At 37.9% G+C, this 26263-nt stretch overlaps 1 protein-coding gene across 1 annotated transcript in view; it reads left to right on the top strand.

The window, feature by feature from the left end:
- Positions 1 to 404: 404 nt before the first annotated feature.
- The window catches only part of FAM3C (FAM3 metabolism regulating signaling molecule C), a 28054-nt gene continuing 2195 nt past the window's right edge, over positions 405 to 26263 (top strand). Inside the window, exons 1-9 of the mRNA XM_053943242.1 lie at positions 405 to 530; positions 13063 to 13122; positions 15218 to 15322; positions 16519 to 16548; positions 16946 to 17069; positions 21577 to 21635; positions 23152 to 23202; positions 23673 to 23757; positions 25690 to 25816. Coding sequence (XP_053799217.1) covers positions 13110 to 13122; positions 15218 to 15322; positions 16519 to 16548; positions 16946 to 17069; positions 21577 to 21635; positions 23152 to 23202; positions 23673 to 23757; positions 25690 to 25816 — 594 coding nt within the window. The 5' untranslated portion in view covers positions 405 to 530; positions 13063 to 13109. The remainder of the gene's footprint in view (positions 531 to 13062; positions 13123 to 15217; positions 15323 to 16518; positions 16549 to 16945; positions 17070 to 21576; positions 21636 to 23151; positions 23203 to 23672; positions 23758 to 25689; positions 25817 to 26263) is intronic.

The following is a 26263-nucleotide window of genomic DNA, read 5'->3' as shown; positions in this document are numbered from 1 at the left end:
AAGAAGAGACAGGGATTATCTTCTTACGCAGTAACACAGAGTGCCTCCGTCCTGCTGATCACAATGTTTTTGAAAGAAAAAAGGTCGGACTTTATTTTAAAACAGAAAATGCCATTTCTGTTCTGCAACAGAAGATAACTTCTGGTGTGTTTGGATAAAAAATAAAAGAAAATGTGCGTAAAATATAAAAGAAAACAAGCAGAAACATCTCGGTGTCCAAGTCGCTCCCGGGATGGGCACCAGGCTGGCTGGCACGCTGTGTGCAGGGCGCTCCCGCCGATCCCCCGCGGAACCCCGCGCAGGACAGCGCGCAGCCCCCGCGTCCCGGGGCGGCCCGCGGGCGGGGCACGGGGCGGAGCGGGGCGGAGCGGCCTCGGTCCGCCACCGGCAGGGGGCGGGTGCGCCCTCCGCGCCTTCCTCCGGCTGCGCAGCGGCGGCGGCTCCGCTCGGTTCCTGCTCGGGCCGGGGCAGCCTTCGCGGCGCGGCCGCCGAGGGGACGCTGCACGACGTGTCCGCGCCCCACAGCCCCGGTAGGTGCTCGCGTTCTGCGCGGGGCGCGGCCCTTGCCCGTCTCCCGCCGGGCATCCCGCCGCTGGCTCCGCCGCCCGGGCGCGCATCGCTCTCCTCTGCGCGGGGCAGCCGCTGGCTGCCAGCCCCTGCCTCCGCTGCTGGCATTCCCCGGCGGTGCCCCTTCCCCGGGCCGCCTGGCCCTTCCCCCATCCCCTCCTGCCTCGGGAAGGGTGAGTGGGCCGGGGCCGCGGGTCAGAGCCGGGCGGGGCGCTGGGCGGGGGCTCTGTCCCGTCCTCCGCCCTTCCACCGTCCCAGCCCGGCGAGGGGGTCGGGGCCAGGCTGGAGGCGGCGGTGGGGCAGGGGACGAGCGCCCGGAGCTGCCGGCGGGGCCGCGCGGGAGGAGGAGGAGGCAGCGGGTGGCGGCGGTCGGGTCGGCGGGACGGCCCGGTCCCGGGAAATGAGTGAAACGCTGGCAGCGTGGCAGCCCCTTCCTGAAAACGAGGTGGTGCTGCTGCTCAGTGGTGGCGTTCCCTTGGCTTTCTCTGTGGAGTACGGGGTCGCGGACACTGTTGGTCCATGAGTTGTAGGGCTCAGCTCTAAAATGCATCGTTACAGACGGCAGCCGTGAACTCCTGAGGAAGTTAAATGTGCTGTTTGCAGAGAGATACTTATCGTAGCAGTCTGTATGCCTTTGGTTACTGGCCTCCGAGTTGCTGAAGTAGGAAAACATAGAAAAATTATATATATATTTTTTTCTCTTAAGTAAATGCTACCATATGTTAAGTCACGTGTTTGGCTGAGCCACTAAGGGGGCTATGTAACTTACCTGACTTGTTTATTTTCCCATTTTCTCACATTTGAAAGAGGTTAAATCATAACGTAGTAACTCCAGACTTGGGTGAAGATCTTTGCATATACCAGGTATTTTAATATTCTGTGTGGCCTATTGTGCCGCACAGACTTGGAGCCCCTGGTGCCTCTTTGCTGGTGAACGCAGCTGACTGCTCCTCTCGTTTAAGTATTTATTTAATACTAATTGGGGAGTTATTTATAAAAAGTATCAAAACCACAGACTCACACCAGAAATGGCTGCCTAATGACTGTCGTGTTGTTTTCTTTTTTTTTTAAACTTTCGAAACTTCTCGAGGTATGAGTATCTTCATTAGCACATATTTTCCCTCAGGGTTTCTTTTATGCATAGTTGTTTGTGTGGCAAAACAAGTTTTGTGACTTGCTTTAAGCCTGCAGGTAGGCTCTTCACAAGCTAATAGCTTGCTATTGTCATGTAATAACATCTGATCACTGCAGGATGGAGGAAGCACCTGTTGGGTTCAGGCGTTGCTTCCATCGCTTTGCAAAAGTCCTGACCACTTCACCCAGTAAGAGCGCAGAGTAAATAGATAATAATCGTTGCTTCACCGTACCACGAGTTCCTGTCCAGCCTCTCTAAGTGCAGCCCGAGTGCTTCAGGGCATATGTGTTCTACCTAACCTGGTTTGCGTAGACCAGGTTGCTTAAAGCCCCATCCAAACCTGGCTTGAGTGTTTGCAGGGATGGATTACCTGCTGCCTCTCTGGCAAACCTGTGTCGGTGTCTAATCACCATCCCAATACCAACCTCAGAGGCATGCTGCTCTAGTCCCTTGGACACTGGGCCACCCACATTTAATGAGAACTATTAGTGCGTATAGAAGGGAGGGATGATGTACACAGAGTTTAAAATTTTAGTGGAACTTTGGAAAATTAGTATTTAAAAAGTGCATTTCTGAATGCTTAGTTTTCAGGGTTTTGGGGAAAATACTGACATACAGGAAACAGATTTTTAATTTTTTCAATGAAATCATAAGATGGATTGATACTGTGCAAAAATACCTGTCTACATGCAGATTATATTGCAGCCTGATGATTAGGTGTCCAAAAAATGAATCCACAGCAGACACAGAGAAGTTGTTTTTAAATATTTAAATTGATCAAAAAGAATTTGCTATTCAAATAGAACTTAGGTTCTGGTTTTTAAACTTGTAGTTCCAGTGAAGTCACAGAATTGACATGTGAGTGTAATGGCTGCAGGTCTTTTGATTTATATTGGTAATCAGTGTGTCCATGAGTCATTATAGAAGTCATATGTGTGTTCGGTTCTGAGTTTTTCACTAAAATTTGCTGAGACTGTGTAGGGCTTGAGGCATAATTATTTTAAACCTCCATGTTTTACCTGCCAGTGGCCAGCTGTATTAGCCCCGTGACAATTGTTTTGCTGTCAACAGTATTGGAATTACTGTGATTGTTTTTCAGTTTAGGAGGATCTATCTGAGAAGTCTCACATTGTTCCAAAACCAAGATTGTACATAAATTTTCAGAAAAAAATGTAATTTGCGTGAGTGTCAGAAATCTGATAGTCTTGCAGTAAGATCATGACATGGGTGAGCAAAACTAGCAGCCCGATGCTGCTGCACTTTGCCCCTCACTTTGTCCCTTGAAAGTTGTCCTCTAATCTATTATTAAGGTTATATTCTCTTTTACTTAATGAGCAAAATCATGTGAGCTGGAGCAGCCTGGCAGGTGAACTCACCTATCTCATCAATTTTCATGCTTCCTAATATATAGGCATGAGGACACAATAGAAGGGTGATACGGAAGTAACTTTGATCCGGTATTGCTGCTTGAAATCTCATTTCCTAGTATTTCTTGGATTAAGCATCTGTAACCTATAAATAGGTGTCCCTGGCTTCTTGCTTCATCATCTAAAATTCTGTGTTTGACCATGAATCCAAGCACAGCTTCCTCATACTTTTGTTACGGGTATATGCATCCTAAGAGGACTTTAGAAATTTGTTAACATAAATAAATGAATATTTTTTGGGGAATTTGTAACTCTTAATTCCACCCTGACATTTGTTTCCATCTACTTGTGTCTCAGTGTTATCCACAAATTTAAAAATCTTATCCTTCTTCAGTAGTTCATTGATGTTTATAATAAGTGGTGGATGACTATATTAAATGGTATTTTACGCAAGGTTCCTGAAATTCAATCACACTAAAATTGTCACATTAATGATAGTGACTTTTTGGAATTGTTCAGCTTTTTTTGCTCCCCATATACATTACTGTATTTTTATAATACAAAAATAGTTTGTATCCTGATTTGCAGACTGAGCTGCCCAGTAGCATTTTCCAGCCTTGGCCTCACATATCCTCAGTGCCAAGAGAATGTGTAACAGTCTTTGTGGAAGAGAGGAGAACCTCTGTAAGACTAACAGGACAGAGGGAGCTGCTGAAGTAAATTTTGCCTTGCATTTGATGTTACTGTTGAGTCAGTGACAGAAAGTTTCACAATATGTTTATATGTACAGACACATGCTAGTTCTCATGACAGTCCAGTTAAAATCTTAACATGGAAATACATTACAGTCTCCCCTCTGTTCATAAGACTTGCTTTCTGGTGACTGGCTGGCTTCCCCTTCTCCCACCCTCTCTCCAGTTGTATCTGTGCTGTCTGAGGAGACAGTAACCATCTCCTAGTAGCAAAGGTTTTTTATTTTATTTTGATCTGTTCTGGTGTCATCAGTTAGTTGAGTCATGATTTCACAAATGTTTATGCTGGTATTTGCTAGTATTGCTGCTGCTAGAAAGCCACTGACCTGCTCCCAGACACTTAACTCTGCTTTTGGATCTGCCTTGATACTCTTCACTTTGTGGGGGAGGTGGTTGATGGAACTGCCATGGCTGCTTGTGTGCTTGCTGGTCAGCTGAGTATTGGTGACACTTGAATTGTTTTGGAACTGCATTTAAGTTGACTCAGGCAGAGGTTTATGAAAGGAGTTCCCATAACAGATAATATCTCTTAGGAGAGCATGATCCAAAGGGGATCACATCGTGAGTTGTTAGAGTGTGGTTGCATATCAGTGTCTTTGTGTCAGCTGTGCATAGTTTCAGTGGTAAGGTCACTGTAATAAGCACCTTTCTGTCACTGAGGGATGCTGTTCCTCAAAGGAGTTTATATGTTCCTAATGTGGTACATTTCTACATAGGTAATGACATACAGTGAATTGCTATGCAGCATAATTTTACATTTCCCCACTCATGACGATGTTTAGATTATAACATCTCAAAGGATAGAAAATATCTGTGTTGGATTTTAGTTAGCAGATGAATACCAGTTGTTAAATAAATATTAAAATGTACCAATTATGTAAATATATAATATATAAAAAAGAACACATTGTCCCTAGATTTTTTTTTCTGTGAAATTATTCCTCACAGATATGGCTTAGGGTTTTGGTAGTGGTTGCTGTAAAATTGCGCCTAGCCAAAATGTAGGTTGTGGATCTTTGTTCTGATATCTTCATGCTCAGAAACCTAGAAACTACAGGTTTTGGGGCTGTTTTGTGTGTCTTCAGTAGGAAGAGGTGAGTCAGTCTAGAGCTGTTAAGAATCTTGTCACTGACTGACTTCCTCTCTATTTTCAAGTCTGTTTCACCTCATCACTCACAAATGATGGCCTGTCCAGTGCTAATGTGGACCAGTAGCGATGACTTGCCTGCACCACAGAAGCACTTTGGTTCTGGGTGCCTCATGCACATGGAGGTTATCAGGCACCAGCAGCAGTCTCGCATATGCAGTGTGATCCCATTAGCAATATCCTGTAGGCGTAGCGTGGTGTGTGGTGCCTGCTGCTGACCTTCTTCCCAGAGCTGGTATGCAGTGCTTTCTCTGCTGGCTGCTCTGCTCAGCCAGTGACATGCTCTTTTAATCCTGCAAAGGGCCAAAACCTATCCAAATGCTACCTCACATGGGAGATGAATAGATGAAAAGGGGCTCCACAGTGTCCCTTAGAACAAGAGGAACTAGAGACACCAGCAATGCTGTGAGCAATGACTGTCACTGGGGAGTACTTTCCCCCAGTTTCCTTGTGAGATCAGCATGTACTTTGCTGGGATGAAGTGGAGAAATAAGTTGGTGTATGAAGTTCAGCAATTTGTCCTTGATGACTTTATCTATCTGAACTTCAATATTGGAGTTGGGTATTATCCAACCCCATGAAACACAGAGCTAAGATTCTCTTCAGTAGATACGTCAACAGCAATGGTACGATATACTTTGTCACATATAAATAGTGTGGGTTTTTAGGCACCGTAAATCACATTCTTAACTACATGAATCAGTAAATTTTTGTAATAATTGAGAAGAGTCTTCAAAGTATGGATTGAGTGCTTATAAGGCTAAAATTTTTTTGTTGTTGATTGGTTATGTTGTTTTTTTTTTTTCCTGGATTGGTTTGATTTTGTTGTTTTAATTGCAGAAGGAATGTGGGTTAAGTTTCATTCTCTGTGGGATGAATGAATGCCTTAGTACTTTTATCTCAGCTTCTCAGAATTCAGAAGAATTTTTTCAGTGTTTGAGACTGACTAGTTTGTGTGTTGCCTAAGGTGAAAGTACTGGCTTGATGCCACTAGCAAAAGCTTGCATGGACAGTGATTTGACATGTTGTTTGAGAAAGATTTGTTTTGAATTTTAAGTTTCAAAGCACTCCAGCACAATGCTGCTTCTTATGTGTATTTCCTTTCCTAAGAGTGAAACCACAGAGTGGTAGTCACAACACAGGACAGGCAACAGTAGCTGGAGTATCTATTTATAATTTTGAAATAAACTTGGATTTAATTTCCTACATGTATCTGTATTCTTTTGTTGTAGATATAACTTGATAGAAGTAAAATAAAATCTTGTATTTACAAGCAAACACTTTGGGTCTGATTCAGTTGTCTAGAATACTAAGATAAATCTTGATATGTATAGGGAAGAACACAATTCTTATAAGAAGTCTCATTTATATAAGAAATTAATAATTTTACTTCATGGTACCATTTGTCACAAAGGAGAAAAGAAAATATGTATTCCTGAGTCTCTAAATGTTATTGTGTGGACAAAGCTTTTCCTTATGTGGAGTTCTGCCAGAACCTCAAAGAATTTGTATGGATATAGGAGTGCTGCCTGTAGGGAGCAACTACTGGAGTCATAGCCTGTATTTCCAGAAGACACAAATGGTGCATGATTATACAATAAAATTGAGTTATACTATTTACTTTTTAAAAGATGTAATTCTTTTCCATGTGTGTCTTTCACTACTTTCAAATTAAATTAATTTTATAAACATACTGGAAAAACTGTTCATAGCCTAGCAGAAAAGTAAGCAATCATCTGGATAAGAAAATGCATCCTGCATTTAAATAAAATAGTCTTAAATTATTTTGAATGTCTCAGCTCTTTTGTCCATGGCATATAATCCAGGTTGGCACAACCACTGGTTTAAAACCAGAAGTCACATCAGAATAGCTAATGCTGTCCTTGACGTATCTAATTCACTGTGTAATATTGAGTAAAAAACCACCACTGCTCTGAAATGCTTGAAGATAACACACTGAAATATCTTATCAACAGAGGCTGGATTAAACACAGTGTTGTTTCATTGATTAAATTTTACCAGGTGTGAAAAGCTAATTTTTTTTGTTTGTTTGTTTTAAGGAATTTTTGATGTTCTCTGGCAGGAATAAAATGCATGTGCTAATCATTGAGGAATGCAGTTTGTGCTAAAAAAAAACCACCAACAAAAGACTATGTCCTAATCTACTAAAGTCTTGGAGATAAAAATAAAAGCTCAAGTAGTTTTTTTTGTTGTTGTTGTTGTTGCTTTTTTTGTTTGTTTGTTTTTGGGGTTTTTCCTGGGCTTTTTTTTTTTTTTGGTGCTAAGTAATTTTAAATACTTGTTTTAAGTGCAGTATAGTGTATGCTATTCATATTAACAAATAGCAGATATATACAAAACCAGGTATTACGTTATTTGACTTTGCTAGAAAGTGTACAAACACGTAAGTCCTGGTTTGGGGGAAAAATTTCCCCCTGAATTGAATGCAAAGCATCTCAGGCTTCCACACATTTAATATTATATAACCTGAGTACAGATTTGCATGTAATAGTATAGAAATGTGGGCTTAATATTGAAGGGGATATCAGCTCACACCTTGTCGACTATCTGTGTTAAGAAAAATTCTCTGTTTCCAGATTTTTATGATGACTTAAAGCCTCCTTTTAAATTTTTTGTTTATCCTTGTAACTGTAAGGTTGTTTAATATTATAACTACAAATAAGTAAGCTGCAGAGCATACTGAGAACAGTTATTCTCAGCATATTTTTTTAATTATAAAAATATATATCTAAAGTAATAATGTCTTTAATATGTATTTTAGATTTGCTGTAAATAATAGTATTTTTAAAAATATGTATTTATTTCTATAAAAATTTGGAATTACACCTTGAAGATAAGAGGTCTGATCCTGACTTCTCTCTTTCACAGTTCCTTGCACTGCAGACTTGATTCTTTTATCCCTTAGTTGGTTTATTTAGGTCATGTAATTCTTATCTCGATTCTTCCATTTGGGGATTATGCATTGAGATAGACTTAGGAAAAAAACTGCACATGGGTCAAAGTTAAGTCAAGATAGCACACAGAGCAGGGTATTTTTTGTTTATTTAGGCAGAGCAGAGTAATTGCTTTTTGTTCCATACACAGCAGTCCTATCAGTGCAGGTCACAATGAACAGTTACACTTTTGTGGCGGTAGGACATTGTTGACCCCAATATTAGACAGCTGCTATAATATCCTTTTCCATTTCTGCTGCTTATTTTGCTGCACTTTTTGTCAGTTTTGGAGTATATTACTTTCTGGTTTTTTAAATATCATTGTTGATTTTGGGACCTCTTCCTAATCAGCTAAGGTCAGAATTCAAAATAATCTTGACCTTCTAAATTCTTGCCTCTCCTCTTTGCTTGTTTTTGTGTGCCCATTTTGTAAGCATAATCCACTCATGTTATCAAGTTGCTAATGGAAATACTACTATCCTGGGAATGAAATAGACTAATCTACATGTTTCATTATCATCCTTCAAAACAGTAATTACAATCGTATTTGAAACCCCTTTTAGAACAGAGTTGTGGCAAGTGGCCTCAGCTTTTCTGCATGGTAAGTAGGGCAGAGGCTGTGCTCCTGCCCTAATGAAGTGTGTCCCATGGCACCATCTCTGGACCAATGTTAAGAAGAGCCTGCTAGAGAATTAACCAAATTGAATTGCATTCAGCTTGGGACTGAAATCTGCACTTCATTCAGTGTTAAGTCAGTGAGGCAGGATTAATAGGAACCGTTAATTTGTCAATTATCTCAATGCAGTTTTCTCTTGCACAATGATTCTAGGGGGGAAACTTGCATGATGACCATACATGTTCTGTCTGACACATGAATGTAGAAAGAACTCAGTCTTGGTGTGTTAGAAACTTTATATCATCTAACAAAATATGATGATAATTTGCTTGGAAGGACTGTAGGCTTGTAATTTTCCTAAACAAAGTCATTATAAGCTTCCTCCAAGAAGGACTTAGCAGGGTTCCCTTAAGAGACACAGGTTACTTTTAAAAGCAAGCATCTGGTGGTCTATTTATTGAAACTCATTTGGGTATGAACAAAAATACATGCAGTAGCTCTGTGGAGTTATCGATTAAATCTTTTGTATTTTTGTTGCGTATGTCATAGCACACAAGTGGAGCAGAATGGGGGAAAGCCCTTTGTTTTTCTCTTCGTTGTTTTTTTTTTAAATTGTAATCTGTTTTCTGTGCCTTATAGAGAGCATTTTAGACTGGGGATTGTTTGATACACAAGGATGCGGCGGCTGCCTGCCACAACCTCAAGCAGTCGAGAAGCGCCGGCTGGCACTGCCCATGTGAGGCCGGGTGGCCGCCACGTGAGTGAGCACTCCAGGGGAACGGCGTCTGCCAGCCTGGTAGTGCTGAGCGCTGCGGCGTGGGTTACACAGCTTTGGTAGCTTCACATGCTGAGAGGAGGCGAAGGGATGAGAGAAGGACACTTGTTTGCGAGCCCAAAGAGCCTTTATTCCCCCAGGTGTGGCAGGAACACAGTGCTCTCAGGGTGGTTGCAGTGACAAAATGCCGAAGTAATGAAGGATGGCAACAGATTAAATAGGGGATGGGCAGACAGGAGTGGAAACCTGGCTCACCCAATGGGGACAAACGATAGAGAAACGACATCAATTATGACAACCAATGGTAACATAACAGAGGTGGGTACAGAGTCCTGGGACGAATAGAAAGGCTAAGGTGGGGTGATTGATACAGAACTTTCTTGAAGAAGCTGGGGGTGGTTACAAGATTGACATCCAACAGGGAGTGAACAAACCCTGACTGATGGGACCAAATAAGGAGAAAACAGGGAGAGGTGAGGAGATTGACAGGTAACTGTGGATCCGAGAGGCGGGAACTCTTGGGGTAAACAACTTGGAACAAACCACTGTGAGGGGAAAAATGGGGGAGTACAAGGAACAAACCTAACTAACATTAATAAAACAAGTGACTAAATAAAACCAAACCACAACACAAGAAAGCAACCAGTAACCTCAGCTCTGAACTGTCTTTCCATATATCCTCTCCCTAGTAGTTTGTATCCAGAATAAATAATTTTTTTTCTGCCTGGATGGATGTGCAACTCCATGCAGAGAACTGGACAATGACATGCCAGCATTCAAGAAGGATTTATAACTTCTAATTTCTTGTCTAATTTCCTGTTCACGTTCTTTTGTGGATAACTTTTAATTTCATGCTGCACGAGATAATTTTTGGTTTCATTCTGCTGTCTAAGTTGTGGACCTTGACTGAAAAACTTCCTAAGTTTTGTGCTAAGAAAACAGTCTGAAGAAAAAGAAAATCCATATTTAAGTCACATAATGCTTCCCAAACCCAGCCATTTTACTTCGCAACTTGAAGATGTTGATGGCTTCTGTTGCCTGTTTTGTGGTGTTTTCCTTGGCCTGTGCATCTTTACAGGGTTCTGCTGTATTCATCGGGACACTGCCTGTCAGCCCTGCTATGGGCTGCACATCCTGCCTCAGTCTCTAATAAGTGATACAGAGCAGCCTTTTTGTACTGCTTGACAGAGAATGATGTAGTAATAAATGATTATCTGTATTATGTGACACTCATAAGTCAGGAGGATACTAAGGTTCTAATTCTCCTGCCTCTGCTTGATGGAATATTACATCAAAGAAGAGAAAAATAGTGTTTGGGTTATTTTGGCTCATTTCTAAAGCAATCAAAGGAATGTTGTTGGTACTGCTTTTGTGCATCTGAGTTTGAGCAAGCTCAGTTGTGATCCTGTGTTCTTTGTTTTTAAATGATCTTAAAATGTGCACTATTAAAAATTCCAAACGCATTTTCTACTCAGTTCTCTAATTTCAGTTATGATGTCTAATGCCGAAGATGTGGAGTAATGGTCCATAAGCATTTATAGTTTATTCTGTTTTATTCCTGTTCTGCCTTGAAATATTTCAAAAAACCAATCTAAGATAATAAGTGTAGGAAAAGTACTTGATGTCCATAAATTATTTTCCTGCAACAACACTTGTCTGTACTGTAGCACTACTGTATTATTTGGTAAATCAAACCTCATGGTTTTTCAGTATACCATAATTTAGAAAAAGAATCACTGTTTTTTAAAAATTCCTTTCAAGTTGTGGCATAGCATAATTTTTCCTTTTTCTAAATCAAAACACATTCCACACTTAAAAAATAATGCGTATTTTTATTTGTTGATTGCAGCAAATAATGATCCCTGAGATATGTGAAAGGGGATGTTGGGATAAAAGCAGTCAAGGTTAGATCATGTGATTGTTTCACTTAGATTCTTCTTTCTGGTTTTGTTCATATTCTTGTTTTCATGCTTTGAATTCATGATCTGTTTTTGTTCAGAGTAAAACAAAAAAGAAACTTTTTTTTCAGTGCAGACTTAAAATAACCTTGTAGCTGTTCAAAGTACAGCCAGTGTTTATTGTATTGATCTATTTCTGCATGTCTGGAAGAAGAAGCCTAAAATAATTCTGTTCACAGACTTTGAAATAAAATGAGTTTATCTGTTCCGACAGATTCTTTTCTGCCTTTTTACAAGAGAGATAAATACTAGCCTTTCACTGGAAGAAGTTATTATATGAGGATATAATATGTGTGGCTACAGCTAAATGGATATATTATGGTCTATAATATGCTGTGAAATTTCCTTTACAGTACAACATTAGCTCTCAAAAACATTTGTCTGCTTTTAAACATAGGTAGTATTTTCAAATTCTAATAGAATAGAAATAAGTATTTCTGTATTTGCAATTTTTTTCCTACTTATTTCTCTGCTGACCATTTTATTGTAAACTTGAAGGGATAGAGCACAATGACTGAGTCTTTGACAAGGAGACAAAGACACAAATCATTGAACTTGAAGATACTGAACTAAGTGAAGGGAAAAGGTTTTCTGCATAATACCATTTTTTTTTTCTCTAGTATAGACCATGAGAACTATGTGGGTGTTTTGGTGCTTCTCTGAAAATAATTTGTATTTCTAATAACAGCAGTTTTTCTAATAATTTCTAAATTATTGATGTTTTTCAAAATCATGGCATAGGACTGCAGAGGGTTAGGGATGCTATAGATTTCGTGATGGGGGTCTGGGACAACTGCTTGGATTAGAGTGAGAGCTGATTACATGTTTTCAAATGTGGCCTTAGTGTAGATGATTCAACAAGATCCCTGAATTGGGGGAAAGTTGTGCCAGATGTCCAGGCTCTCTGTGCAGCATGGGCCCACCAGGACTGAACATGAGCATGGAAGAGAGCCTGGAGCAGCTCTTGCTCTGCAGGTAGAGGGCAGATTTGGTATGGCCTCTGGACCTGCATTGCTTGAGGAGGAGGAGGAGGTGGGAGCTTTTGTTCAGAGCCTGTGGAGTTTGTGGCCCACTTTGACTGTGTGATGACATGCTCTTCTCAAGAAGCTTGTGGGTGCTTAGGCAGTGTTTGCTTAGAGTGGTTTTCAGTTTATTCTAAAATAATTGGAGTACTAGGGTTGGTGCTTCTGTCATCACTGACCATCATGTTATTCCTCTGGCTGTACCTATGAGTGACAAATATGTAGTTACATTTCTGTAATGCACAGATTAAAGTGTTGACCTTTCAGTTCCATTGAATGCAGTTTATGTAGTATCCTAGAGACCAAAATGCTTAAATCTTTTCTCTCCAAAGCACAGTTTGCTATGCTGTGTTGCCAAATAGCAACTTGCATCTAGAAGCAGGTAGGGTTTTGAAGGAGTGCAGGTGGAGTTGTTGACTTTTACCACATAGCTTTAGGAAACTAAAGACTGCTTAGAGCACTGATAAGTACTTGGGTCATAATTTGAAGGACTGAAAGTTAAACTGAATTAATAGAGGAGTAGGTAAAATTAGTGTTATTTCAGAACCCTTGTCTTGTGGAGAAACAAATGAAAGCAAGGCATCAGAAATCCATCTTAAATCTTCCCTTAAATGTGAGTGTTAAGAAATAAGTATTCAGAACAATCGGCATTAATTTTATTGACTAGAAAATCTATGGGGTTTTTTGCTTATCACAAAAGTGCTTTTTTGGCAGTAATTATGGTGGTTTTTAGTTTTTGTTTTATTTTTTGTTTGTTTGTTTCCCATAGGTGGCTATTTTAATGCAAGAGTGTAATTTGCTTTCTGAAGACTAAACATGAGAATAGCAGGTAAGTGCGCTCAGTAAAATCAGACTTTGGTAATTTATGAAACAACTGCTATGGACAACATTGACAAGTTGTGACAATAAGGTTTTAAAGTCATAGAATCATAGAATACCAGGTTAAAAGGGATCTTGGAATCATCTGGTCCGACATTTCTTGTCAGAAGCACGGTCTAGTCAAGATAGCTGTGATAGGTGCCTAATTCACCTGGAAAATTACTTTCCAAACATGTTTGTGTTTTTTAGCAAAAAAACAGTTGGATGGAAGGGAAAAAAAAAAACCTAAAGTAAATATGGCAGTCCCTATAGGATGTTTCACCTGTAGCAAACATGCCAGTTTTGGTTCAACTGCTTAAGGAACCTTCTAGGAAATTTCTTACTGTTCCTTTGAAGGGAGCACTTGCAGATCAGTGGAAAAGCACAGAATATAGAGTAGTTGGTCCTCAGACTGAGTTCTTGTTCATCTCACATACTTTATACTAAAACATGCTTTCCAAATGCCACTTGCTAGATGACACATTCCAAAATATGGTACCATCTTGTGGTTTTAAGCAGTGTTGCTTGGAAAACCTTTACCCGATTTCGTAACATATATTCAGATCATCTGTTTCTTCAGTGCTTGCACATGGTTCCCTTCCTTTCAAGTGCAATGAACTTTGGAGTTCCAGCATAATATTTTTAAGCTAGGTTTATACCTGTGTTTTCTTACATCATAATTATATGTGTGCTCCCAGATGAAAAAGACCAAACTACAAGTGAAAACACCTTCTTCATCTTTCTTTTCTTTTTCTATCCCCTTATCTTTTTTCAGCCTTTTGGAAGGATTGATTAGCATCTCTCATCCTTCTGAAGGCTGAGTAATCTGTCTATTTTAAGATTTTCTGAGCAGCCCATCACAGCAGCCATCTGAGATCTGCAGGAGTATATAAGTTTGTTTTTTTTCTAAAGGATTTGGCTGCCAATCTGAGAAAAAGAAGCATGCTTTAAGGTTGATTTTTCCAACCAGCTTGACATACTGCGGGGAGATAGGAAGGCAGGATGTTGATCAGATGCCTCCTCACCTGACTTGTACTCTCAGTATTTTACAGTCAGTTAAGAGTGGAGTATTCTTTAAAAATATATTGCAAATTATACTAAAAAATGGTGAGGTTTGTGGCAGTATCACGTACATTTCCATTTCAGATGTAAGCTGCTGTGGTTGTGTGCTTACAGCTTTTTTCCCAGCAAGTAGATTGGCCACTTAGCACTGCAGGAACTTAGCCTTGGAAAACTTAGAACTGCCTACTTCCGTATATTAAAAGGGAGACAGGCGAGGTACTGCTTTTTCTTACTTATTTTAAAATAGCCTTTGAGTCATTCAACTTACTTTTTGAAGGTCATTAATATAGATTTCAATATAGATTTCTTGAAAAGTAAGTGAGAATGCTTGTTTCTGGTTGGCTTGTGGTTTGGAAGTTTTTTGTTGGTTTTTTTTGGTTTGTTGGTTGGTTTTTTTTAATGTCATACTCAGAGCTGACTGACCATTGTAGCCAAGCTGCACTATATCAACAGATCCCTAATCACTCAATCTGGGCCATATATTAAAACAGAGGTAGCTCAGTTTGAGGGCAGGGGAAAAACACTGTTTTTGTGAACAGTAAAGAACCAGGTACTCGTGACTAAGAACATGCAAGTGGAATGGAGAAGGTGGGAATTTTGCCTTTGTGCAACAGCCAGGTAGATAATTTTAGTTCCTTTGATTAAGCTGGATTTTCATGGAAATCTGGTTTCTCCTGGCTGCTGAGCTAAGTTGGTGTACTACAGTGTCAGACAAGCATGAAGGTAGAGAAAGTTAAGACCAGAGTGCATTTGGTATGATAACCTGATGGATTGGTGCAGTTACATCCTACATTATAATATCCATCCTACATTATAATGTCCATCCATAATATCCATCCTTTTTTTTTTCAGATTTATTCTGTTTAGTAGGTCCACAAATGATCATCCTGTTTCTGAGTTCCCCAGAGTGTAATTTGATACACATTTCTGATGTTGCTAATTTTGGTAAATTAATGTTACCATTTGCAGGTAATTTTTTGAAACTTTTTTCTGTTTCTTAACAGGTGCTGCAAAGTTGGTAGTAGTCATAGCAATATTTTTATTGACATTTTATGTCATATCTCAAGTGTTTGAAATAAAAATGGATGCAAACTTAGGACACATATTTGGTAAGTGATGACTTTGTTTTGTCTGGACACATTACTATTTACTTGAGCCTTTATCAAGAATATCATATTAGTTTTGCCTGAGCTCTTCAACTTAAGAATTGTGTTTATCTTTACTATGTGTGCTTATTTTTTATATATATGTGTATTAAATTATTTTCTGTATGGAATATTTAACCTACTCTTTTAATCATTTTGATTCTTTTGTCTGCCAAGGATACATAATTTTACCTGCTTTTTTGTTGTTGTTGTTTACTGGAAATACATTCTTAGTGTAGAGTAATAAATTAGGCGACTTGATTAATGTTTCTGAAAATCTCTGCTATTCCTTACTACTGCTAAAGAGATTTAGAATTTGTTTTGGGGGTGTTTTTTTTCTCTTGTGCAGGTATGCTACCATGTTAAATTGAATGTGCAGTAATCAAAACATTTCAGATGTGCCCAGGTGTTCTACACAGATAAAAATTAGCAGTTGAGGTGTCTCAAATTTCAGAGTCTATTTTGAGCCAGAATTTTCTTTCAAGGTGCTTTTTATTACAAAAAAAAAAAACAAAAAAAAACAAAAACAAACAAACAAACAAACAAACCAAAACAAAAAAAAACACCAAACCAAAACCCGAACAATGTTTGGCACATGGGTGGAGTTTGTGTTCTTTACCTCTGGATTACTGCAGCGTGAGCTGCCATCCGAAGCAGTCAGCAGAGACCTCTCCAGTAATCATCGTAGAGGCGGAGGTGTCCTTCAGACGTGTGCGTGGTGAGGGCACTTGTGTCTCTTCATATCTCAGGAAAGGGAGTCATGAATGCTTGGGCTGAAATACACCTGAACCGCAGGCTTCCACATGGGATGGAAAGAAACCCCATCCCAATGAAGCTGTAAGGAGGGAATTAATTTCACTTCAATCCCCTGAACTCCATAAATTCTCAGAGGTTTTGGATCTCTGTGGGTTTTTGACTCCATGACTCTCTAAGAGCCAAAAATTAAAGCAGCACTTCTGAATGGGATTGCTAATGACTTTCATTCTGCTAATTCATAGAAGTTGTTCTTTAATGCAGCATAATAATCAGGTGGATTTGATACTTCATTTCAACCAGCCTGTTTTTATAGGGGTACAGAAAGATTTTACATTTATAGGATATGATATAGCAGATGACACTTTAATAGTAACATCTTGTAAAACTTTCTTTTTTCATTTTAGCTAGATCAGCATTGGATGCAGCTGCACGCTGTGAGTATTCATAGGCATGTATTACTGCTGTGCCTTGCTTTTACTAATAACAGAAAGACTGATGAATTTTCATAGTTACGAAAGTCTTAATTACACTTCAAATGCAATCAGAAACTAATTTTCCTCTTCTCCCGATTTTCCTAAATTTCTGGTAAAGTCTGTTTTGTAGTTTTGGCTTGTGGCTTTTGATGACGGTGCCAGAGCAAACAGCAGGGTGACAACAGGAAGTTGGAATAATGAGGTGCTTCAGGAACTCAGATTATTTTAAACTGCTATGTAACTATGGATGTGATAGTGTGCTTGTGTTTGCTCTCTTCCTTGAATTCCTTCAGAATGTATTTGTCTGTTAGCCTACCTGAGGCGTTCTCTAAAATCTTGGTTTATTTCCTTTTGAAAGCTACAAAACCTCCAAGATACAAGTGTGGGATCTCTAAAGCTTGTCCTGAAAAGCATTTTGCATTCAAAATGTCAAGTGGAGCAGCAAATGTAGTTGGACCTAAAATTTGTGTAGAGGATAATGTGTAAGTATTTTTACCTGTTGGTTCTAAGTGTCTCTTTCAAATACGTAGATCACTTTGCACACAAAATCAGCAGTTTAAATTAGGAGTTTTTTGCAAACAGTTTGCAAAAAAACACATGTCAAAGTTTGTGACATGAGAAGGTCACATTGCATTATAACCTTATCTCTGATGAAACACACTTAATGCTCTGAAGTAAATACAGAAATGCATGTTGTTTTAATACATGCAAGATAGCTTGCACTTTGTTTCAGGTTTACACAGTTATGGGTTAGTTAGACTTTGTCAACTGAGATGAACACTTGTCTCTAAGTAACTTGTCCTGGTGCCTCTAATAGTAATTCAGTGAATAATTATATTTTTTGCAAGTAATCTTTTAAACTATATTTCCTCAGTACCAATGTCAGAACATATTTTCTACTTTTCTTCTAAGGTTGCCTTCAAAAGGGAGAAATAGTATTTTAATGATCAGTAGTAGTAGTTAACTGTGCTGATGGTAGCTAAAGTTAATAAACTTTATATAATTGTGAAATGAGGAAAACAACTGCTTGAGACATAGTTTGGTTTAAGTCCTCTTCTTAATAATGTTTTTGACACAGTATAATTAGTAATACTGTGCATAAAGTATTTAACTGAGTACTTTTCAGTAAACCCCCATAATGGGAATATTAATATTTATTTTTAGACTGTCTTTTTCCTCTTTGGGTGATAATGAGCAGGAACAACCTGAGCGTGCAGCTTCCTATAACGTAATCTAATCCACTTGATTTTGCAGGTGACATGTCAGAAAAGACATAGTGTTGTTGGAAGGAGGACTGATATTTTTTAAAATATCAGTCGCACTTAACACTTTTTGCCTTCCACTTGCATTTAAGCTACTCCTTTTTAGCTGTTTCTCAGCTCAGGCTGTATTAGTACAGATAGCATGTACAGCAGCTAGTGCTAATGAATTCTAGAGCCAATGGCAACTTCTCTGTGAACAACAGAACCCCACATAATAAATAGGATAATACATGTATAAGAGAAAAAAAAGTATTGGTAGCAGTTTCCATCACTTTACTCTCCAAAGTAACTGTAAGGCTAGTCTCAAGTGATCTTAAAGAGAAGACTGTTTTTAGCACTAAGTCGCATTCCTGTGTAAGGCTGGCTTAGCTCAAGCTTGCTGGCTTGTGTGGGAGGCAGTTTGAGCGGAGCATCCGGCATAGCTGGGGAGCAGGTGCTCAGCAGGAGCTCACCTGGGCACCTACGGCCTACAGGCTGCTCCTTCCACTTTCGTTTCTTACTGGTGACTTGCTCGGTGACCTTGGGCAAGCTGTTCTAATCTCAGCATGGTATTTCTGCTGGTGTTACAAAACATGCTGCTATCTCATTCTGCTTGCTTAATATAGGAAGCTTAATATCTGTGGAGACTTAAGCTGATTCAATGATTAAAAGTTGTGGGAATGCAAGTAATATTTTAATTTCAGGATTGTAGGGTTGTTTTGTTTGGGATTTTTGACTCTTTTTTGTTTAAATGTCTTGCTGACTGATTAAATAAGAAGAGGTTTTTTTATTTCTGTTCAAAAAAAGAAAAATCCTCTACTAGATATTTTGCTGAAGAAAGTGATGAAAAAAAAGTAGTTGTTGTAAGAAGTCCTCTAAGTGGGCACAACTATTGGATTCTAAAGTCCAGCTTTCCTTGGCAAACATCTTTCTGAATTCCTTCAGAGGGGAACTGGTCATGTCTGTCTAATTGTCCACCAGGAAATTTGATTGGTTTTATATGATTTCCTGCATTGCTTATAAGAGGTTTTATTTCTCTTTCAAAATCTTGTAGTCTGTAAATTCGTGAAAGAATTCTAAAACTGATGAAGGGTTGCCCCCCTGTGAGAAGCTGTTGCATTGCAGCCTGTTGTGTTTGTGATGATGCACAAGCTGTCTCCAGGGTATAAAGTAATATATCAGAGCTCTGAAAAAACCTCATTTCCTCTTGAGTAGCTCTTATTTTAGAGATATTTTGTGAACTCACACGTGGAAAAAGGTTTTTCTTTTTCTGATTACTTTGTGTTCTTCATACTTCCAAGACAGCACAGCAGGAATGAGTTTTCATAATTTGTGAATGATATTTACAGAGTAGAGTATTTTTCCTATGTATTAAATGTAAGGATGTCACTTGAATTATGAAAGCACTAAAGTTGCTGATACAATTCAGAATGCAAATAATTTGTCAACTTTTCTTTTTTATTATATAGATATTTTAATGTGAGACAGGATTTCTGTCAAGTTCAGTTCTGATTTCTGACAAGTTCAGTTATAGCCTTATTCTATATTGGGAAGCCATAATCCAAATTAGAAGAAAACATGATGGACCCATCATCAAAATATTAAATTTAGTAATTTAAAATTAATTTTAAAACTTGCTACTTCATGGGCTTTTTAGAAGGGGCTATATTTACTTCTTTACCAGCAACTCCTCCATGCAGTTTTACTTTAGTATGAAGCCAGTTGCATGATTGTGCCACAGTAACCCAATAGCAGAATGTTGTACTACATTCCTTTAGTAACTATTAATTCTTGTATTCATCATTGCAGATTTTATCTGAATCCCTTATAACTTTATGCATGTGTGGAGTTTCAGTGTCTAGTAACCTCAGTATTAGTTATTTTTCTCTTGCTACTGATTTACAGAGAATTTTGTAGTTAAAATGAAAGGATTTTTTTTTCTTTTTTGTAAATTAAGTGCCTACTAAATTTTGCAGGAGGAAAAGAATGGGTTCAGAATTTCATTGCCTTTATTCATTTAAGTTCCAGTCTTTATTTACCATATATTTTTCTTGTTTGGAATGTTTTCTTGCTCAGACATGACATGAAAATCACATGATCAGAGCAGAAAGGATCCTCCAGTGGCTAAAATACTTGTGGAGTTTCCTACTAACCAGAATTGAATTCTGAATTTCAGCAGAAAATTTCAAGTATTTTCTTTCAGAAATTACTGAATTATAGTTTTAATTTAAATCATAGTCTTTGGCAGATAGTATAACTTAAGGGACTGACAGAAGAATGTGAACTCCATCATGTCTAATTACTAGTTCTTTAAAACCTTTTAAAATCACTCTGCCAAGAGTTGCCCTTATCTGGTGGTCTTTCACAGCCTCTCTGAATACTAAGTCTGTTTCTGATACTTGTCTATTCAGTTTGTCATTCCTGAAATTTCAGCTTCTGTCTTCATCCTGGGTGCAAAAGATGGCACCAGAGAGGAAGATTTTTTACATACTTCTATGATAGACCATTTCTTGTTCCTAGCCTATCACTAAGAAGTTGGCAGGAGAAAGCTGACATGGAAATTGTGTGTGTAAGGATGCATTGCTTGGTTCAGACATGACCAGAAAACCATATTGCTGAGGAAGAAATGTGAAAAAATTTTGAACATAACAGGATTGTACCATGTTCAGCCCCTTCCTAAAGCCAGCTAGGGAGGTTAAAGAATTCTTGATCAGGATGGAATTAAAGCATCTTCCAGAGTGTGTTTGTAACTAAGGACATGCGTGCACCTATATGCTTTTGCTGAGATGCTGTCTTTAATCTCAGCTGAAGGCTTCTTCATTATCTTAAATTATGTAATTGTTCCAAACTTCTGTTTGTCCTGTTTATGTTACCTCTTTTAACCCTAGCTTCAAAATGTCAGTGCTGGCATATTTGGGGTCTGAAGGCAGAACAGAGTTCTTCAGAGTGTGTGAATTGCCAGTGAACAGGGATGAGGATGTCTGGAAGCTTCCTCTCACTGGAGTGGTACAGCCATGGTCTAAGGCACAGCATCCTACCTAAATCTTAATGTTCCTGTTACCTCTTCTTTACCACTCTGAAGGGCTTCCACTTCACAATGGGACTCTTCAGCCCCTTTGCCTCTCTTCAGTTTGATCAATGAATTACTGTCATAGATTCTGATATGTTTTTGGGATGTGTGATTGTAGTCCAAGATTGTATGCAATTTTTGCTTAAAGTCCCATCAGTGTACTGTTTTTCTTGCAGTTAGATTTCCTGTTACATGTATGAGTAGCTAAGTGCTTTGCCTTTCTTGTTTCTTCATGTGAATTTTAAATGTTTCTGTTCAGTTAGCTTTTAAACTCATTAACTCATTTTTGTTTATTGTGTGCTTAAAAAAAAAAGCTTAAAGTGTTGGGTTATGTGATTGTGCTGAGGTCCACAAATAAATATTTGTTTATTTTTAAAAACATTAATAACTACATAAACAGCATTATTTTTGTGGCACTTTTAATATACAGATGTACTTTGAAACCATGATTAAGCAATCAAATTAAATCAATACAGCTGGGGATACTTGATGTATTATTCTTAATTCAGTGCTGCCTTAACACAGATTAGTTCAAGGAGATTTTGCTTCATTGAAGTACTCATGAACATGTGGTCTTTTAACTATGTCTCTCTTAGAACTTGATCCTATTTAAAAACCAGAAATATTTCACAGCAGAAGATTGCCTGATTAAAAATAAAAATATTCATTTTGTTGCAGTTTAATGAGTGGAGTAAAAAATAATGTTGGCAGAGGAATAAATATGGCCTTGGTCAATGGTAAGTGACATTTAAGTGGACAGATTCTTCATTTTCAAATTGTTTCTGAAATTGAAGGTGAAATACTATGGGATGGTGAAAGGCAAGCACCAAGGAGAAAAGGAAGTACTCAGCTTATTTATACTGAGATAATGACAGATACTGGCATTGATGCCTTGTTGTTACAAAGCAGAAAAACTCAGTGCATTTTTGTTTCTAAAAATGGGTTGTAAAAATAGTAATGTGGAGTGCAGTGGTGACTGTCTTTTCGATACATCATATAAATTCCTAATGCAAAGACAGAAAAAGACATGAGGTGCATGCTACTTCTTTTGACCTTGTGTATTGCCACCACTAATTATACTGTAGAATGCATTCTTCTGTTGCTCTGTTTTCAGTGAAACTTCTTTAGCATCTTTATCAGTTTTGTTACTACACACACAGACCAGTTAATTATTTCCTCACTTAAATCAGTATATTTGGTCTATAGACCTTGTCTATAAATACATCCTGTTAAGTGTTAATTGTGTTCTGGGTTTGTAATTTTCATTAAAACCAAACAAGTTTAGCTGTGTGTTACCTTGAAAGCTGAACTGAATGTCAGCACTGGCACATTTGTCTTTAATGTATAGGAAACGATTCCTTGTAGGACTGAGATAGTACTTTATCATTTCACAGCAATATAAATTCTTGTTATTTGCAGATTGTACTCAGATTTACATCATCTAAAGCATAATTTGAACAATACTTCCTAATCCTGTGTTGCTTTCCTAAATTGTCGCAATCTGTTCAAAACCAAAATACCTATCTTTGTATTTTATAGCTCCAGTCTTTCTCTCTGTCTTCCAAACTTTAAATGAATGTATATATTAAAAAATCCACCTTCCATCAAATACTCCTTTGTAGACAGCAATAAGAAAAGGTAATATGATATACTATATTGTCCACTTTCTTCTATTTATTCTGGATGTTTAAATCTACTTGCAGTAGTAAGTCTATAGCAAAACATACAGTCTAATTTTAATCTTTCTGACTTTCCATATGGCATAAAAGGCAAATTATAGCTATACTGTCTATTTTTGCAAAACCAACTTTAAAAAAAAGGCAGATATATGAACTGAATATTCTGTGTTGGTTTTAGAGCCTGTGGATGCTTTGATTTATTTTAGATTCCACTTGAAGCAAAATCAGAATTTTGCCTAGAATCATAGAATGGTCTGTGCTTGAAGGGACGTGTAAGATCACACAGTTCCAACCCCCCAGCCATGGGCAGGGACACCTTGCACTAGACCAAGTTGCTTAAAGCTGTAACCAGTCTGGCCTCCAACACTTCCCTGGGTCTTCTCATTTTTTTCCTCTTACCTTCCCTTGCATTTTTTCACAAACCACTAAAAGAGAAGTTACCATAATTCATTTATCTAGTGTCTTCTGCAGCACTTTGTCTGAAAGAATGTAAGAGAACTTGGGCATGTTACCTGTAAAATAATTTTGTCTATATTTGATGGCACCAAATGTTTCTTTTTCTCTTTTCCTTCAGGTAAAACAGGAGAATTATTAGATACTAAGTTCTTTGACATGTGGGGAGGAGGTAGGTGCAAGTACACTGGTCAGAGAGAAACAACAAATGTGGGTTTTTTATTCCTTCTTGTCCAGACTCCATTGGCTGTGTGATTTAAGGTGATAGTTAAGGGAATGCTTCACCTCTACCTTTGTAATTGTGAGGAGAGTGCAAATTTAAAGAAGCACAAGCAGTTGAGGTGGGAGGGAATGGTGTAGTTAATAAAACAGACTTGTTCTCCAGAGTAGTTCTTATTAGTGGTTATGTCTTTACACAATAAGGATTAAACTCTTTCTATAAAATAAGAGTTCTCTGATGCATTTTAGCTCTCTCTCACTCTGCATCTTTTTATAAAGATATATTTACAAATTTCATGTATATTTTATATATATAAATAGTGTATATATTTACAAATATTCTTAAAAGTAATGTCTTTGCAGATGTTTAAATACAGAATTGTTGCTTATTATTAAACAATTTTCTGTTCTCTTTTTTTTCAGATGTGGCACCACTTATTGAATTTCTGAAGACCATCCAGGATGGAACAATTGTGTTAATGGCAACATATGATGATGGTGCAACCAAGTATGTAATTGATTTTAAACAGCAAATGTTGCTTAAACTTTTACATGCTGTTTTGTACTAAAAAAAATACATTATCACACAACCACTTTTAATAAGATTTTGTTCTTCCAAGATGACAGATTTGAAACTACTTTTAGTTTATTAGTTTTGTAATGCAGATGTGATTTGGGCACAATAAAAATCAAACTAAAACTAAGTAGATATAGGTGTGCTGATTTTTCTATTGCTGATGGCTCATTCTGTTTTAGGCTAGTAAATTCAGATAGGTCCAGATATAGAAACATGATTATGAGAACATACTCTGGTGGAAAGTGTCTGTTCCATCAGCACTTTCTTCAGATCAACTCCAAGACAGAGTTTCATGGTTACAGGATGGCAGAGACCTTTCCCAACAAGCCTTGCCTGTATCCTTACATTTAAAGTTACATAAGTTACTAGTGTGAGTCTTATATTTTTTGGCCTGAATGTTTTACTGTTTCACCATAAAGCTATTATTTATTAATCTAGATGTAGAATAAGAGGGTTTAGGTCTCCTGAAGCATAGTCTTTCAACTTTCACAACTTGGGTCAGTTTCAATAAATACTAAAAATTACTATAGAATATGTATTATAATCTACTCCTCACCTAAGTCATCCTATCCAAAGGATTGCTTTTCACAGTAAAAATTGAAACTTCTTTCTTTTTCTTCTGTTGTTTTACTAATTTACTTTTTTGTTAATGTGGTCTGTACTTCTTTTTTCCTCTTTTGATTCAATTTGTTATCTACAACTTGTCCGTATTTTTGATACAGAAGCAGCTTCCCTATGACTAAGTCCTGACTTTGCAGTGTGCAGTCTTTACAGGAAATAGTCAAGTGTGTTTACATTCACTGCTTTTAGGAAAGTTTACTGGGGTTTTAGACAAGGTTGGATCTTCTCTCCATTGTTCTGTTCACTTGTTCTGTTACTTTACATTTTACCTTCTTTCCTTTCTTCTTTGACATTTTAGATGTTAAGTAATAATAAGTAGAGTTAGTTTTGCTTCAGTAATCATATTACAGCTGATGTTTTTGAAAGTTTGTTTGTAGCTAGAATACAGCTAAACAAGAAGTTGTATTTGTCCTTGTCATGCTGACAGACAGGAACTACTGCTTACTGACTACTACAACTATACTGGTAGTTGATAGTCCATATAAATGCCAGTTCTTAGAAACAAAATTGTGAAGAGTCAAACTGCCCTAATGCTTGAGAAGTTGGAGTATGGGTTGGGCAAATAATCTCCAAGTATTTTATAATCTTCATAATTTTGGCTAAAGTGAGTCATACAGCTATATCACAATAGGTGGTAGTAATCTGTAGGTTTTTATTTATTAACTTAAAGGAAGAAATAAAGAGCTGTTATTTGGAGATTTTGGAATGATATCCTACAGAACTGTTTTCCTTTAGATACTAAAATTATCCGACTTGGGTTTGCAGGCACTGAACCATGCTGTGAGGCAACATTCTGAATTTAGAATTAACTGCCCCAAGCAGATGAGAACTTATTTCAGATATTCATTTCATTCTTCTAATCTAAAAGAGCTTTTACTTCATCTAGACTTCAACTTGAGCCTGCAAACAATGTTTACTTTAAAGACTCACTTTTTTAGTTGCTTGGAGAACTGCTAACAGAACTTGAGATGTACAAATTCTCACAGGAGAGAGTTCTTGGCTTTTGTTGATGTAGTGATAGGTTTATATCCTGGTTCTTTGAGATTCTAGTATGAAAGAGCAGCGCTTGATGCATCAGGTGATTTCAGAACTAGCCTTACCTGATTCTGAAAGATAGATCTTGCCCAATATTGACTGACTTAAAGTATATTAAATAAAATCAAAGCAGACTGGTGCACTGAACAATGAAAGCTCTAAGGGCATGTGTTTTATTCACATATGAACTTCTCTGGTTTGTTCAAGGCTTAATGAGGAAGCACGGAAACTGATTGCTGAATTAGGAAGCACATCCATTGCAAACCTTGGCTTCAGAGACAACTGGGTCTTCTGTGGTGGTAAAGGAATTAAGACTAAAAGTCCATTTGAACAGGTTTGTGAGTCTATAACTTCCTGGAATTTAACAGCTTGCATTAATAGAGGCATAGCATGTTTTATAAATGCCATGCATTTGTTCAAGATGGGTATCTATTGCAATACTGTCACACAATCTTATTTTCAAGTTTTTTCCTTTTCCTACTTTTAAACGTACAAAAAAAAAAAGATTCTTTGGTGACTCATAAATAAGAAAAAAAAATCTTATATGGTGTAGATCTTACTATGCCAGTAACTAGATTATTCATCTTTTTAATGAATCAAATTAAACTGAAGAAGTCAAAGCTTTCTGCCTGAGTTGTGTTTTAAATGCACTAAGAACAGTGAGCTTCCAAGAGATAAGTGGGTAGTTAAGGTGTTGATGTTCCCAGCTGTTAGCTTTGCTCTTCTCTCAAATTGCTGCCATTGCAAAATTTGTGTAATAGAATATATTCCTGTACTTTAG

This window comes from Vidua chalybeata, chromosome 5 (genome assembly GCF_026979565.1).
Source record: "Vidua chalybeata isolate OUT-0048 chromosome 5, bVidCha1 merged haplotype, whole genome shotgun sequence".
Classification (NCBI taxonomy): domain Eukaryota; kingdom Metazoa; phylum Chordata; class Aves; order Passeriformes; family Viduidae; genus Vidua; species Vidua chalybeata.
Note: the sequence above shows the minus strand (reverse complement) of the source record. Positions and strands in the feature narration are given on the sequence as shown.